We start from the raw sequence: 14,786 nt of genomic DNA on the forward strand, positions 1-14,786 counted from the left end.
ATGAAGATCTACACAGAATATGCATACTTGAGTATATGCACATGCATATATTATGACATTTTAAGTATGTATGTATTGCACACTAATATATTGTTCCTGTACTTTTTCGTTTAATTACTTTTTAGCACCATAAGTGCTCACATAAGTAACCATCAGAAGAATTATTAAAACAGTGCTTCTAATTGCAAATTATTCTACCATGGGTTTATTTTCATATACCTAAATATTTTAAATATTTTACATTTATAATATAACCTCATAGGATAGAAGAATTATGATTCTTATTTCTTATTCGCTTACTTAAAATAAACCTAAATGTTATTCTTACTTTGATAATTGTATTTAGTACGTACCAACAAAAACAACTTTTCGGATATTCAATTAATCATATTGTTTTAATTAATAATTCTCAACATATGATGTAGAAAATATTGTAAACCTAAATTATATACATACATACATACATTCATATATCCTACAATAGACAAATTGAAAATTTATATATTATGTAAATATTTCAGATATAAAAAAATTGCTAATTAGTTTTAAAATTCTCTTCACGTTAGTTTCTTTAATACGGTAAAATTACATTTTTTCTTGTATAAGTGGAAACGATATTTATGGAATTTACCTTATATATTAAATCAAGAGGAAAACGGATAATTTGAAATACTGAATAAGTGTTCATTTACCCATAATTATTTTACAATTTTAACACTTACATAATTCTTGCAAAGTTAAATAAAATAATATTAATACAATTTTCGATTCAATTTTTACGAAAAAGAAATACTTTCATCTACTGCTTTAAAATTTCTTTGGAAAATACTTTTGATATGTTATTTACTAGAAAGGTATTACATTACTTCGTGTTATTAATCATTATTTAAATTGAAAAATTTGTTTTAAATTTTGAATATTTGCTTTAAAATGAACCGCAAGTGAAATGTAATGAATTTTCTCAGAAATTTTAGTATTTATTATACGGCTATGAAATTTATTCATAAAATATCATGAAATAATACTTCTACATACATATTTTTGTGAATCAAAGTTTAGAACAAAAAAAGAATAAAGTTTCTGAAGTGAAAAACAAAAAAATAGTAAATTCTTTTTTACATGAATGATAGAAAATGAATTTGTTGCACAGTTATGCATGTTCAGAGAATAAAATTATAAACAAAGACCCAATACTGGACGTTCATTAACCATGTGTATATGCACGTATTTGTATATACACAATATGCTTATATTAATATAAATTTAATTATTTATAGCTTAATAATAAACATTTTAATTTTAGCAAAAAGTGATTCAAGGGATTTGGAACAATTGCCTCCAAACACTTATAATCAAACATCACGAAAAACTACAGAAAATTTCGGTGAAGTAAAAGTAACAACCACAACCACTCAAGTAGCAGCTAGTAAAACAATTGAAATACATCCAAAGTGAGTCTCTGCAATGCGAGTTTAACTGAAAAATTACATTAAAAAAGTTATATAAAAGAAAACTTTTGAATTTCTGTGTCTGTTTTTAGCGTTTATAATATTACGAAAAATAATTTTAATTTTTTTAATGATTATTATTATTCATGTAGATTCTTTTGTTCTTATTTTGCAATAGTATACATTTTATATAATAATTTTAAAAATCTTTTTATGAATAAAAATACTTTATATTAATTTTTTTCATTCTTAAAGCTATTCACGTTAAGTTTATTTTTATCCATTTTCATATAATCAAACTTGAATTAAAATATTTATAGTTATAATTTATATTTGCGTATTATTATACTGATCTACTCGATTGTTTAAAACTTAGCTATATAAAAAGTTACATATATATGAATATATATACACATATATACATATATATATAATATTTAAACTTAAAGTTTAATAAATTATCGCACCTAAGTGTTTTACATTATAAATTTTATATAAAGAAATATTTGAAATAAAAAAATTAATAATAAAATAAAATTTATAGAGATTCTAGCATTTTTTATAATAAGATTATAAGAAAGAAAGTTCTGGACGAACAATTTAATTTTTGTCTTCTTTGCTACAAAATAATTTTAAAAAATTGTTTTAAGCTATTAATTTTATTTACTTATTTATTTAATGTTATGAATCAATTTATCATGTTTTTATTATTTTTAATTGAATTTAGTTTAAATATTAAATTTTGCTTTGATTTAGTTGACACAATTGCAATCTGCAAAATGCTCAAATTGACTTCGATGACACATATAACCACATGTGTGTCCACATGGTAGTTGGAAGTCACAACGTTTTTGACATCCTCCAAATTTTACCGACTCAAAATCTACCAATGCATTGATCTAAAATAATAATAGGTCATGAAATTAATGATTTGTTTATTAATTACAGAATTTAGCATAAAAATACTTGAATAGTAACACTGTGTCTTTCACATTCTAGCATTAAATTTTCACCAACTGCTTGCTTTTCTCTTAATTTCTGATAAATGTTTCCCCACGTCGAATTATTATTTGCCAAAAATTCCATATTACCTATAGCATAAAGACCTTCTTTCGCTCTAGATAAGGCAACACAAATACGATTTTTCATAGCTAAATAACCAATTCGATTATCTTCATTGCTGCGGACCAAAGATAGTAGAATTATTTTGCTTTCTTCACCCTGGAAGTTATCAACGACTGTTACTCGCACTTTTTGCAAAGATGGATACTGTTTACGCTCCTATGGGAAATATGACAAAATATATGTGCATATGTATATAAATTTATATAAGATTACACAGTTAATTAAAATAAAAACAATTCAAAATAAAATTAGATTGTGCTTAAGTATAATATTTAAAAATTCAAACTAGAAGAATTTATTGTTTTATGTTTCATGTTGTACCTCTTCTGTGTGACTTCGCCTTTCCTTTGATCTAGTTTTCATTTCTACTATTTGTTATTAATGCAATAATTAATTAAAAAAGCTTACATTTAATAATTGAATCATTTGTCCGTTATATGTTGTCAGCAGTACTATATCCTCCGGTTTATAGTCTTGCATAAGCAAATAATTTGCTAAAGCACACAAGAATTGTGCTTCATACACATTCTTCTTAGTTGATTCATCATTAAACTAAAATTAATTGAAAAAAAATAATTACTGCATATTCATATGAACGTATAAGTAATATCATATTATTTTACAAAACAAAATTATATACTAACCTTACTTTCAGACGAATTGTGAGTTATAAAAAACATATTTTTTGCCATGCCATTAATTTTTTTGTATTTTGTGACAATGTCGTGATCATGAAGTTGCTTATATATTGTTCCACGAATTAAATCCGCGATTTCTGGTCGCATACGATGTTGTTTATTTAAACAAACACAATTCAGTCTATTGTTGATCATTCTCTCGAAAAGAGAAATATCCATGTTATATTTTTGACTCAATCGATAAACACTAGTTGTCGGCCGCAGTTGCTGATGATCACCAATTAATATCAAATGTTGAGTATTCTTTGTCAAAGCAGCAACAATGTGAGATTCCAATACCTCAGCAGCTTCCTCAATTAAAACTGAAAAAATTAGTAGCATTATGCTTTCATTCAATATTATTTTTAATATTTAAATACCAATTGGTGTTTTTAATAACTGAATCAACACATTGCATCTAGCTGCATAAGTAGTTGTCATTCCAATAACCCTCTTGTCTTTTATTGAATTGTATTCTGTAATTTGTTTTAATTCGTCAAGTTGCTTCGAAATTCTTTTCAACTCTTCCTGCAGGGTATATACTCTCAATAAAATACATTTATATTTATTATTTTCCTCTTACCTGACTTTTTAATATTTTTTGGTAGTTATCATCACTACCATTATAATCCCTTTGTAACTGTTCAAATTCTTGGAACTTTCTTGCATATTCATTTTTTGCATTATAAAAGCACGCTTTTAGCCTTCTATCAGTATTAATTGTGTCAGTCATTTGTTTTATATTATACTTATCTAATAAATCATGTTTTGATTGATTTCCCATTCTCACAATATCATCTGTTACATGTAATATTCTAGATAAAAATTGATCTAACGCATGGTTGGTATAGCATATTATTAGCACTTGCGAATCAATGTTCATTAACAATGTAGTTAAAATTTTCAACCCAATGTATGTTTTTCCAGTTCCAGGCGGCCCTTGTATTAGCGAGAATTTGTTACTCAAGGCGTGCTGGTAAGCTTTTAATTGAGAATCGTCCATTTTAAGAACCTTTGCTAAAGGATAAGTCGAATAATCAATCGGATTAAAAAAATGATTACGGTATTCATAAAAGGATTTTCCGGAGCCCGTTAAATATTCTGGGTAGTGTTGGGTTTTCTAAAAAATTTGATTGAATGTAGTTTTTTAATCTAAGATTATAATTAAAATTTTAATTTTGCAATTTTTTAACTTACATCAATTCCAACGATATAATTTGCCAAGGGGAAGTTTGATTGATCTAAACTTTTAAGAACTTTATACACGTGATTATAAGGTTCGAAATATACTTCACTTTCCAGCATTATAAAATCGGTTTCAAATATTTTTGAAACATCATATATTTTTATTATTTCTATTTGAATCTGAAATCCAAAAAAGAAAATTATTTTTTTTTTCTGCTTTAACAATATCTTGATTCATATCTTACATATCCCTTTAAAATCATATCAACATCTCTGTTAGACACTACAGCTAACAATATATTATTAAATTCTAAATTGGTTGCAAAACACAGAAGAGAACCAAACATTAATTTTTTAGGATTAACCCATGTAGGTTCTGGGCTTGTGTTGATATTTGAACCATTTCTCTGATCTGCTTTCAAATCAACCAAAATCATCTCGCCTTTACGATTTTTCGAATAAACGGAATCAGTTGCCAATAAACGAACTTTTTTGTAAATTTTTGTCGATGGTATTTCTTCTAAATTTTGTGAAGCCCTTAATTCTTGAATAAGATCTCTCAATGGCGATATAAAGTCTTCTCGTAATAAAGACAAATGTACATCCAAATAATGCAAAACAGAACTGTATTTTCCTTAAATTGAAGTTAATTGTAATTTAAATTTTTGATGGTTTGTTTACATATTTATTTGTATAAAATATTTACCTTCGGTGATATTAGGTTTTAAGCAATTAATTTCTCCGGTTTGATTTAATTCCTCCAAAGATGGATAAATCTTTAACAAATAGTAATTATTAATCAATAAAATAGAAATAACACCAAAAACAATATATTCCCGAAAACTTACTTCTTTTGATCTTATTACATTTGGTGCAGAATTCAGTACACGATCAATATCCACTAACTTTTGTTTCGACCATGAAAATTTATTCCCAGCCTTATTGAGTTTTTCCAACAAATTCTTCACGAAATTCTTTATAACATTATTGGCTATACCCGCCAAAGAAATATTTTTGCAAATTAATATAATTTCCTCAGTGAGTTCTTGTACATTTATTTGAAAAATTGATTTTTTATTTTTTACAATTGTGTTATCAAACAATCCTTGCAAAACCCCTTCTAATGATTTTAAGAAATTCTCACTTTCAATAAAAGTTTTAAGGAAATCATTTTTATATTCCTCAAGCGGTTGTTCGCATAATTTAGCCATAACTTTAATCATTAAAATTATAAATTCATTTGTCACATTTTCTTTGAAACATTGAAAAAAGCCGCAATCATTTTGTGTCACTTCTAAGAAAACATTCAATGGAGTGAGCTCTGAAATGAAACTCAATTTTTTGAAGGATAATGATTGCACCCATCCTTTCTCCGTCTTCACATGTTTCTTATTGCTGTTAACTTGTTTTTCTTCGACTTTTTTTGGAAGTTCATAATTACCGCCATAATCTGTAATTAAAAGATAATTTGTAATGTTTTGTTATAAGAACTAAAATCTTCTCATTATTACCACCATCAAATGCTGCAAAATTCGGAATACGATTTGGCAACAAACTTAAATCTTGAAAATCACTTTCAGACAAATCAGAAGCCGGTACCGGTTCTTTCTTTTTTTGAACTTCTTGCACTATTTCATCAATATCTTTATCAAACCAATCGTCATCAGACATTTTTTAACAAAATTTTTGTTTTTACTCAATAACAGAAAAAAAAATTCTTCAACTTTTTAAATATGGGTGCAGGCAAACCAAACGAAGGAAAGATGCAGCTTTTTTTCAAGAAACAAATCAAAAATCAGATGATATAAAACAAAAAATTTGACATTTCATTTTATTGACGTTTATATAATACACAGGGAAACACAATGCTGCGACTCGCTATTAAAATCGGCAAAACTACTGATATTAATAATAAAGTTTTGTGTTTTTAGGACGAAGGCATATGCAATTTTTAGTTTCAAAACTATTTGATTGCGTAATTGTGTAATCGCATGCAATTAAGCAATCAAACAGTAATTGCAAAACTAAGAAGCATATGTCTGCTTGGATGGTAAAATAAAACACATGAAAACACTCAGTTACCCAAATTTGTCTTAAACAGGATTGTGTAAAAACTTATGAACTATAAGAAGCGTCTAAAACACAAAAAATTTTTTATTTGTAAATAATCCTGCGCTACAATGGTTTGTTTAACAATTTCAGTCCTTGGACGTTCTCGCTTTTTATCTCAGAAAAAATTTCAAATCTGTCAACAAATATATCAGTTCTGCTTTTTACTAACAACATTGTTCTGTTGAGTATAAGGCTAAGGTGGAATACTAAAAAAATTTTCGAACTCGGTATAACTTGTATTTTTTTCTCAATTTATTTTCAATTCTAATTTTAGTGACAGTTCAGAACAGTGGCCAATCGTTTTTTTTGTTTATTTTTCTTGTAGCAAAATGATTAAATTTTGATGCTGAGCTCTATCAGAATTGCTAAGAATTTTATTACCAAAATAAAAATCGTTGTTCAAAATTTGCCTGAAAAATTTATTGTCAATATTTTACTTTTAAAAAATTTGACAGTAAATCTAAATAGAATAGAATAAGGTATCGTTTACACATCAAGCAAAGTTTGATGATTAAATTTGACAAGTATTTAATTTTTTATCCATATTGAAGCATATCCATGTTATATAACACAGTGAGAGTGATTTATTTGAAAATAAAAATAAGTGAAAAATAAATAATATAAGAAAAAGTAAACAATTTATGTAATTTAAATGAAAAGGAAAGTAAATATTTAATAACTAAAGAAAAATAATTTACTTTATTAGTAAACCACCCTTATTTTCAAAAGATTTAATACATTAAATTAAATTTTGCACTACTTGTAATTTTTTTGAGCCATTTTCAGCAACTTTGAGCCATTTTCAGCAAACCTATAATAAAACTTTAAAAGATAAATTTTACAATAAACAGTAGAATAGTCTATCCATACAATTTTTTTTCCTTCTGCCCAAAAGGTTGATAAGAATTTGGTAAGACTAAATTTGACAATTTAATTTGACAACCACAAAATTGTATGGAAAAGTCTGTTTACACATCAAACTTTATTTCATCAAATATGCTGCCAAATCAATAATATAATCAACAATGTAAAAAAAATTTAAGGAAAAATGAATAATTTAAATTAATGGAAAAATAATGTGAATCAAAAAAAAAAAAAAATGAAGAATTTAAAATTAAATTAGTTTTCATTAAATTTGATTACATATATTTGAGATATTTTTTATATTTATAAATTTTCAAAAAATTTATAAGAAATAATTTAAGTAACTATAAAAAATAAATTTTCGAATACTAAATTTGCTGATCACAATAAACCACTGATGCAGAGCACATAATGAGAAAAAATTGTTCCCACCTTTTTAATTTTTATATCTTATGTAACTCTTTTACATATGAATTGGATAAAGCTCCATTTTACACATCAAATTTTCATCAAATTTCCATCAAATCGAAAAAAATCTTGATGTTTGCTTGATGTGTAAACGATACTTGATTTTCTATTCGATTAATTTTCTATTCGATTCAAGGAGTTTTCGTGTACTATGTATCAGTTACAGTACCTTACCCAGCATTTACACATACAAGTTACTTGCAAGCAAGTTTGTATAATATTAATTGTCAATTAGTTTTTCGAAATGTCAAATTACTTGCTATTATGACGTAGGCGTTTAGCAAGTTAATTTTTGAAAATGTCTTTGAGAAGAAAACAACTAGCATTATATATAATTGTTTATAAATTTTAGAAACCATAAGTTTGCTAAGTTTAATTTTTTCAAAACAAAATTCAAAAATTTTAAATTAAAAAAAAAAAAAAATCAAAACAACAAATTTTTTTTTGTGAATTTCTCAATATGTCAAATTACTTGCTCAAATTACTGGCAGCAAAATTTTCTTGCAAGTTGAACTGCAAGTAAACAAGCAAGTAGAAATATTTCAATGTGTTAGTAAAATTTTTGTATGTATTGCAACTTTCTTGCAAGTAACTTGTACGTGTAAATGCTGGGTTAGATTTCAAGTTTGATGTGGCTCTAGGAGTCTGGCCATACGATTTGTTTTTTGATTGTGTTTACTTTTTTGACATTTCTTTTTAAATGTTTTCTTATTTTTTATGAAGAATTAATTAAATTTACATACATATGTGTGCAGTTTGATAGGCATATGATAGATGTTCCTCGGATTTACTATCTTGAAGTGGGTTTACGGTTTGAAAATATATCAAAAATTTAATTTCGCAATATTTAAATAGATTCATATTAAGTGCGAAGTTGATAAGTTTGCATTAATTAGATATATTAAGGTAAAACTAAACTTATTGAATTCATTTAGACTCGATTTATCTTTATATGTAATTCCACATCATCATTATTTGAGGGGTCTATTTAAGTGATACTGATAACCGTTTCAGAAGATAACATGTCAGGTATTGTTATAATCTAAATGTAATTAATTAATTATTATTAAAAAGGTGTTTCCTTTAGGAAAAAATCCTTATGGACATTTTAAAAAACAATTTAATCATGGGGGCATAACTTATAAATACTTTGACCTATGCTCGTTGGACTCCAAATATGGTAATTTACAAAATATTCTGGAATTGTATAAATATATACATAATACCAATTGAATATTCATGAATAATTAAATCATATACATACATACTTACATATTACTTTTACTTTAATTTGTCTTCAAAAATTTAAAATTGCCGAGTACACCGCACCATAGTATTGAACGATACACAAATTTTATATTTTTAGAAAAAACACCTTACTGTATTAGAGTTTTACTGGAATCGGCTGTTCGCAATTGTGATAACTTTCACATTTTGGAAAAAGACGTGCAAAATATTTTGGAATGGTCACCCAATTTAAAACAAGGTCAAAATGATATAGAAGTCTCGTTTAAACCAGCAAGAGTAATCTTACAAGTAAATATTTAAAAAACAAAAGGTGGTTATGTGAGCTTTTAAATAAAAAAAAATAGAACTTGAAGGAAAATGTATGATTGTATGTATTTTTGAAAGTTTGTAAAGTTTATTTTTTCTTTTTACATTAAAGAATTATAGACTTGTGTAACACCAAGAGGAATTTGAAATTTTCTTGGTAAAATAAAAATGTTAGTTGAAATATGTCTAAGAAGACATTTGCATTTTAAGCTTTTCTGATAACTAAAACTATGTACATATGTATGAACGGCTTTTCTACCTACCGAAACATGCGTATTTTATGTCTTAAATTTGATTTTTTTTTATGTGTTTATTAGAATATTTTTTAATGGTTTTGAATTTAAATCTTACTGATTAAAAAGAATTACAAATTATTACCTATTTTTAATGCAAAATTCTTATTAACATTACTATTTAGGATTTTACTGGTGTTCCAGCTGTTGTTGATTTTGCTGCTATGAGAGATGCTGTTCGCGAACTTGGTGGTGATCCTCAGAAAATAAATCCAATTTGTCCGGCTGATCTAGTTATCGATCATTCGATTCAAGTTGATTTTTCTAGATCGTAAGAATTTGAATTTTTTATTTTAAAATTTATCTACATAGATTAAATATATTTTTTTTTCATAAAGAGATGATGCTTTAGTTAAAAACCAAAATCTGGAATTTGAAAGGAATAAAGAAAGATTTACGTTTCTTAAAGTTTGTAGCCAAACATATTAATCTTTATACCTTTAAAATTTAAAATATATTGAATAATAATTTTGTAGTGGGGTGCAAAAGCTTTCAATAATATGTTAATCGTTCCGCCAGGGTCCGGAATTGTTCATCAAGTTAATTTGGAGTATTTGGCACGTGTTGTTTTTGAAGGCGATGAAAATGATGGAAAAATTTTGTATCCTGACAGTGTGGTTGGTACAGATTCACATACAACTATGATAAATGGTTTAGGAGTTGTTGGTTGGGGTGTTGGAGGTATTGAAGCGGAAGCTGTAATGTTAGGACAATCGATTTCCATGTTATTGCCAGAAGTTATTGGTTACAAATTAATTGGAAAACTTAGTCCACTAGTAACATCTACAGATTTAGTTTTGACTATAACAAAACATTTGAGACAATTAGGAGTAGTTGGCAAATTCGTGGAATTTTTTGGACCAGGAGTAGCTGAATTAAGCATTGCAGACAGAGCAACAATAAGCAATATGTGTCCTGAATACGGTGCTACTGTTGGTTACTTTCCAATCGATGTAAATTCATTAGCATACTTGAGGCAAACAAGTAAGTATTGTCTGTATGTCTGAAAAAATATTGTAATGGTTTCGTTTTAGATCGCAAAGAGGAAAAAATAGAAATTATAAAAAAATATCTTGAGCTTACCAAGCAGTTGCGCAATTACGAAAACGAGGCTGAAGATCCCGAATATAGCGAAGTGGTTGTATTAGATCTTTCTACAGTCGTAACGTCAGTGTCTGGTCCAAAGAGGCCACACGATCGCGTCTCAGTTGTGGATATGAAAGATGATTTTAGATCTTGCTTGACAAATAAAATTGGGTTTAAAGGTTTTGCTTTAAAACCAGATGTTTTAAATGCTACAGCTAGCTTTCAATGGGATGATGGAAAAACTTATAGCATCACCCACGGTTCTGTTGTTATAGCTGCAATTACTTCTTGCACGAATACAAGCAATCCATCAGTTATGTTAGGTGCTGGAATGTTAGCGAAAAACGCTGTTGAGAGGGGTCTTTCGATTTTGCCTTACATAAAAACTTCTTTATCTCCCGGATCTGGAGTTGTAACTTATTATCTCAAAGAATCAGGAGTCATTCCTTATTTAGAAAAATTAGGATTTAATATAGTTGGATATGGTTGTATGACATGTATTGGTAATTCTGGGCCGTTGGAAGAAAACATTGTTAACACTATTGAAAAAAATGGTTTGGTATGTTGCAGTGTTCTTTCGGGAAATCGTAATTTTGAGGGACGGGTTCATCCTAACACAAGAGCCAACTACTTAGCAAGTCCATTACTTGTTATTGCATACGCTTTAGCTGGCCGAACAGATATTGATTTTGAAAAGGAACCGGTTGGTATAAATAACAAAGGTGAAAAAGTGTTTTTGCATGAAATTTGGCCTACACGCTCCGAAATTCAAGAAGTTGAAAATAATTACGTGATTCCTGCTATGTTTCAAGAAGTATATGGTAAACTACATTAAATGAAAATAATATTTAATTTTAATATACATTGATAATTTTAATATAAATAAACTCTTCTTTTTTTATATAGGAAAAATTCAATTAGGTTCACCTGATTGGCAAAATCTTCAAGCCCCCGAAGGCATGTTATACCCATGGAGTGAAGAATCAACCTACATTAAAAAACCGCCATTTTTTGATAATATGTCACGTCAATTACCACCAATAAATTCTATAAATAAATCGAGATGTTTATTATTCTTGGGAGATTCTGTAACAACTGACCATATATCCCCGGCCGGTTCTATTGCAAGAAATAGTCCTGCTGCAAGATACTTAGGTGAAAGAGGCTTAAGCCCAAGAGATTTTAATTCATATGGTTCTAGAAGAGGAAACGACGCCATAATGGCTAGGGGTACATTTGCAAATATTCGTTTGGTAAATAAATTTTTAGAAAAGCCTGGACCTCGTACTCTTCATTTTCCAAGTCAAGATGAAATGGATATTTATGATTGCGCTGCAAGGTAAATTTGAAAATTTTAGAAATTTTCATTTGCGAATTGTTTGTTTAACTCTTATTAAATATTTCAGATACAAAGAAGAGAATGTTAGTTTGATTGCTGTAGTTGGAAAAGATTACGGCAGTGGTTCAAGTCGAGATTGGGCAGCAAAAGGTCCGTTCTTATTGGGTATCAAAGCTATCATTGCTGAGTCCTATGAAAGAATTCATCGTTCAAATCTTGTCGGAATGGGAATCATACCTTTACAATTTTTACCAAATGAAAATGCTGAAAGCCTTGGTTTAACTGGTCGTGAAGAATACAATATAAATATTCCTGATAGCATAAAACCCGGTCAGAAAATACAAGTTCAGGTAAATTATTTAAAATAGACTATGTTCATGATTTAAGTTATTTTTTTGTAATTTCAGGCTGATGATAAAACTTTCGAAACAATTTTACGTTTTGATACTGAAGTGGATGTAACATATTTTCGTAATGGAGGAATTCTGAATTATATGATAAGAAAAATGCTTGATTAAATATTTTCAATGATCAAAGTTTAATTTTGTGGAGGGATTTATATATACTCGTTTTTTTTTATAGATTTATCCAAGTATGAAATAATACTTTTCGAATTGAAGTTTTTTTTTTATTGAAATTCTTTCACATATAACTAATTTGTTAAAATAATGTTTAAAATTATAAATATATTATTAAAATTAAAATTTGTATAAATTCATACGTTTTTTACTTTGAATTGTTTTTGATCAATGTATATGCATGTATGTATGTAGATGTAAAATAAATTTCCGTACCTTAATCACTCCAAATTAGACGTTTATAGTGTAAAATATTAATTTATAATAAAAATTCCCTTTTTAAGTGGAAATTTAATTTTGTTGCACTTACTGTACTTGCTGAAAGTATAAACTTACAATAAAAATATTTTCTACCCGTTTCGATATATTAAAATTTGAACAAAAAGATTTTTTTTATTAATAAATTAAAACTTTAAGTAGTTCTTATTTAATAAGACTTTTTTTGCTTGATATGTTAGGATTATCAGACAAACGGAGCCCAGTGATGATTACAATAATATGTATAAAATAAGGTATCTAACAAAAACACCATCTGAGCCGTGTTTGCCTCATAATCACTTTTTTCTTTATACATATACATAATATGTATGAATTGAAATTTTTTAAACACTCACTTAAAAACTTTGATAGTTGAATTAAACTTTTTAATCGAATTATAAGGTACAATTACTGTGATATGATTATTAACTAAAAATAGATTAACATCTCACAGTAAAAGTTCCTTTTAATCCAATCAAATATGGTTCACACTAAATAAAAAAAGATGCTTGTATATGTTCGTTTATACTATAATATAATATTTAAATATATGTATTTATTTCTATTGCTGTAATTTCAAAACGAATTTCAATGATGTTCTAGCTTTATGATTTATTAGGATTAAATTTAAATCATAAGATAGTACACCAAAGAGACTAGTTATGAATTTCAATGGCTTTTAAATAACAACAGTATTATGTAAATGCTTAAGTTTATTTTAAAATTTTTTATTAACAATTTAATCGTATCGCTTTATGTTACTTCTGTTTTTTCGCTAAGTTAAGTACCGAAAGTGATTTATATTTGTTTTAAAAATTACACGACCGTTTTGTATTGGCTACTGGTGTTCTACTGAATGAAACAATATATTTGTGAACTGTTATTAATATGGTTTTCGCAATAAAACTTACCTGTTAAAGCGATTAAATGTAATAAATCTGAATCAGCATTTTCCATTACTTTAGTTGATTTCAATTTTGTTTTATTTTATGTTTTTTTTTTTACTTTATAAAAGAAAAATTTATTTTTGAAAGAAAGCTAAGAAAAAAATCATTGCAATAGTATTTGTTTAATGTAATAAAGATCAAACCTTTGTACATGTTCGTAATCAAATTATGTAGAGAGATCATATTGTAGAAATATCGAATAGAATTCTTTATTTGTTTATACAATACTTGTATTGAAATGATGATTTAAAGCAAGATAATATATTATGTATGTTTACTGAATTGTTATTTTTGGGTTTTTTTAATACTCAAATAAAAATATGTAAAATTCTTTAAGTAATTTAAAAATTGCATGCAACTTATGTGGGGGCCCATCAGTATTTAAAATATTACGCATGTTGTTTTTTATCTACAATTCGCACAATTTTTAAAATGTAAACTAATTCATCGCTCAAACAATGTTAATATATTACATTATTACTTTAAAATTCGTTTGATGAAACCAATAATTTCGTTTTTCAGGGCAAAACAGCTATCTATTATGGAAAAATAATAATTTTTAGTCACATTGAATTGATATTTTTTGAGTAAAACCTTAAATAATTTTTAAATAATGGGTTGAAAACATACTTTTGAATGTGACGTGTAGCTTGCTCATATTGCCGATTTTACAACGTGTACAATAAAAAATTTCATAAAAAAAAGTTAAAATAAATCAAAGTAGATGTTACATTGTATTTTATTTGGGACTTTTTTAAAGCTTTCATTTATAGGTCAGTGGAACAATAACTTTGTACAGTTGAATTTAACATATACAGTTGAATTTTAATAAAATAAAATTTGTAAAGTTTG

The 14,786-nt window shown here is 26.8% G+C and overlaps 2 protein-coding genes across 3 annotated transcripts; one reads left to right on the top strand and one right to left on the bottom strand.

Moving 5' to 3' along the window:
• Positions 1-2,041: 2,041 nt before the first annotated feature.
• Positions 2,042-6,209, bottom strand: LOC129609702 (NFX1-type zinc finger-containing protein 1). 2 transcript variants are annotated; one of them, XM_055521819.1, is made up of 11 exons: positions 5,950-6,209; positions 5,284-5,885; positions 5,142-5,211; positions 4,681-5,069; positions 4,448-4,615; positions 3,834-4,370; positions 3,631-3,778; positions 3,218-3,573; positions 2,982-3,125; positions 2,415-2,729; positions 2,042-2,347 (listed from the first exon to the last, which is right to left on the bottom strand). In XM_055521819.1, the coding sequence occupies exons 1-11, from the start codon at positions 6,104-6,106 to the stop codon at positions 2,201-2,203; spliced, it is 3,033 nt and encodes a 1,010-aa protein (XP_055377794.1). In that variant the 5' UTR covers positions 6,107-6,209; the 3' UTR covers positions 2,042-2,200. The 2 variants fall into 2 exon arrangements, with proteins under 2 accessions (XP_055377794.1, XP_055377788.1); XM_055521813.1 differs by having other exon boundaries at positions 2,043-2,347; positions 5,947-6,209.
• A 2,692-nt stretch (positions 6,210-8,901) lies between these two features.
• LOC129613752 (cytoplasmic aconitate hydratase) lies at positions 8,902-12,869 on the top strand. The gene is made up of 10 exons (XM_055527960.1): positions 8,902-8,908; positions 8,967-9,059; positions 9,246-9,415; positions 9,852-9,997; positions 10,065-10,134; positions 10,203-10,710; positions 10,761-11,633; positions 11,719-12,151; positions 12,219-12,501; positions 12,559-12,869. The coding sequence occupies exons 1-10, from the start codon at positions 8,902-8,904 to the stop codon at positions 12,667-12,669; spliced, it is 2,694 nt and encodes an 897-aa protein (XP_055383935.1). The 3' UTR covers positions 12,670-12,869.
• Positions 12,870-14,786: the final 1,917 nt, after the last annotated feature.

Source organism: Condylostylus longicornis, unplaced genomic scaffold (genome assembly GCF_029603195.1).
Source record: "Condylostylus longicornis isolate FDR11 unplaced genomic scaffold, ASM2960319v2 ptg000004l, whole genome shotgun sequence".
Lineage (NCBI taxonomy): Eukaryota > Metazoa > Arthropoda > Insecta > Diptera > Dolichopodidae > Condylostylus > Condylostylus longicornis.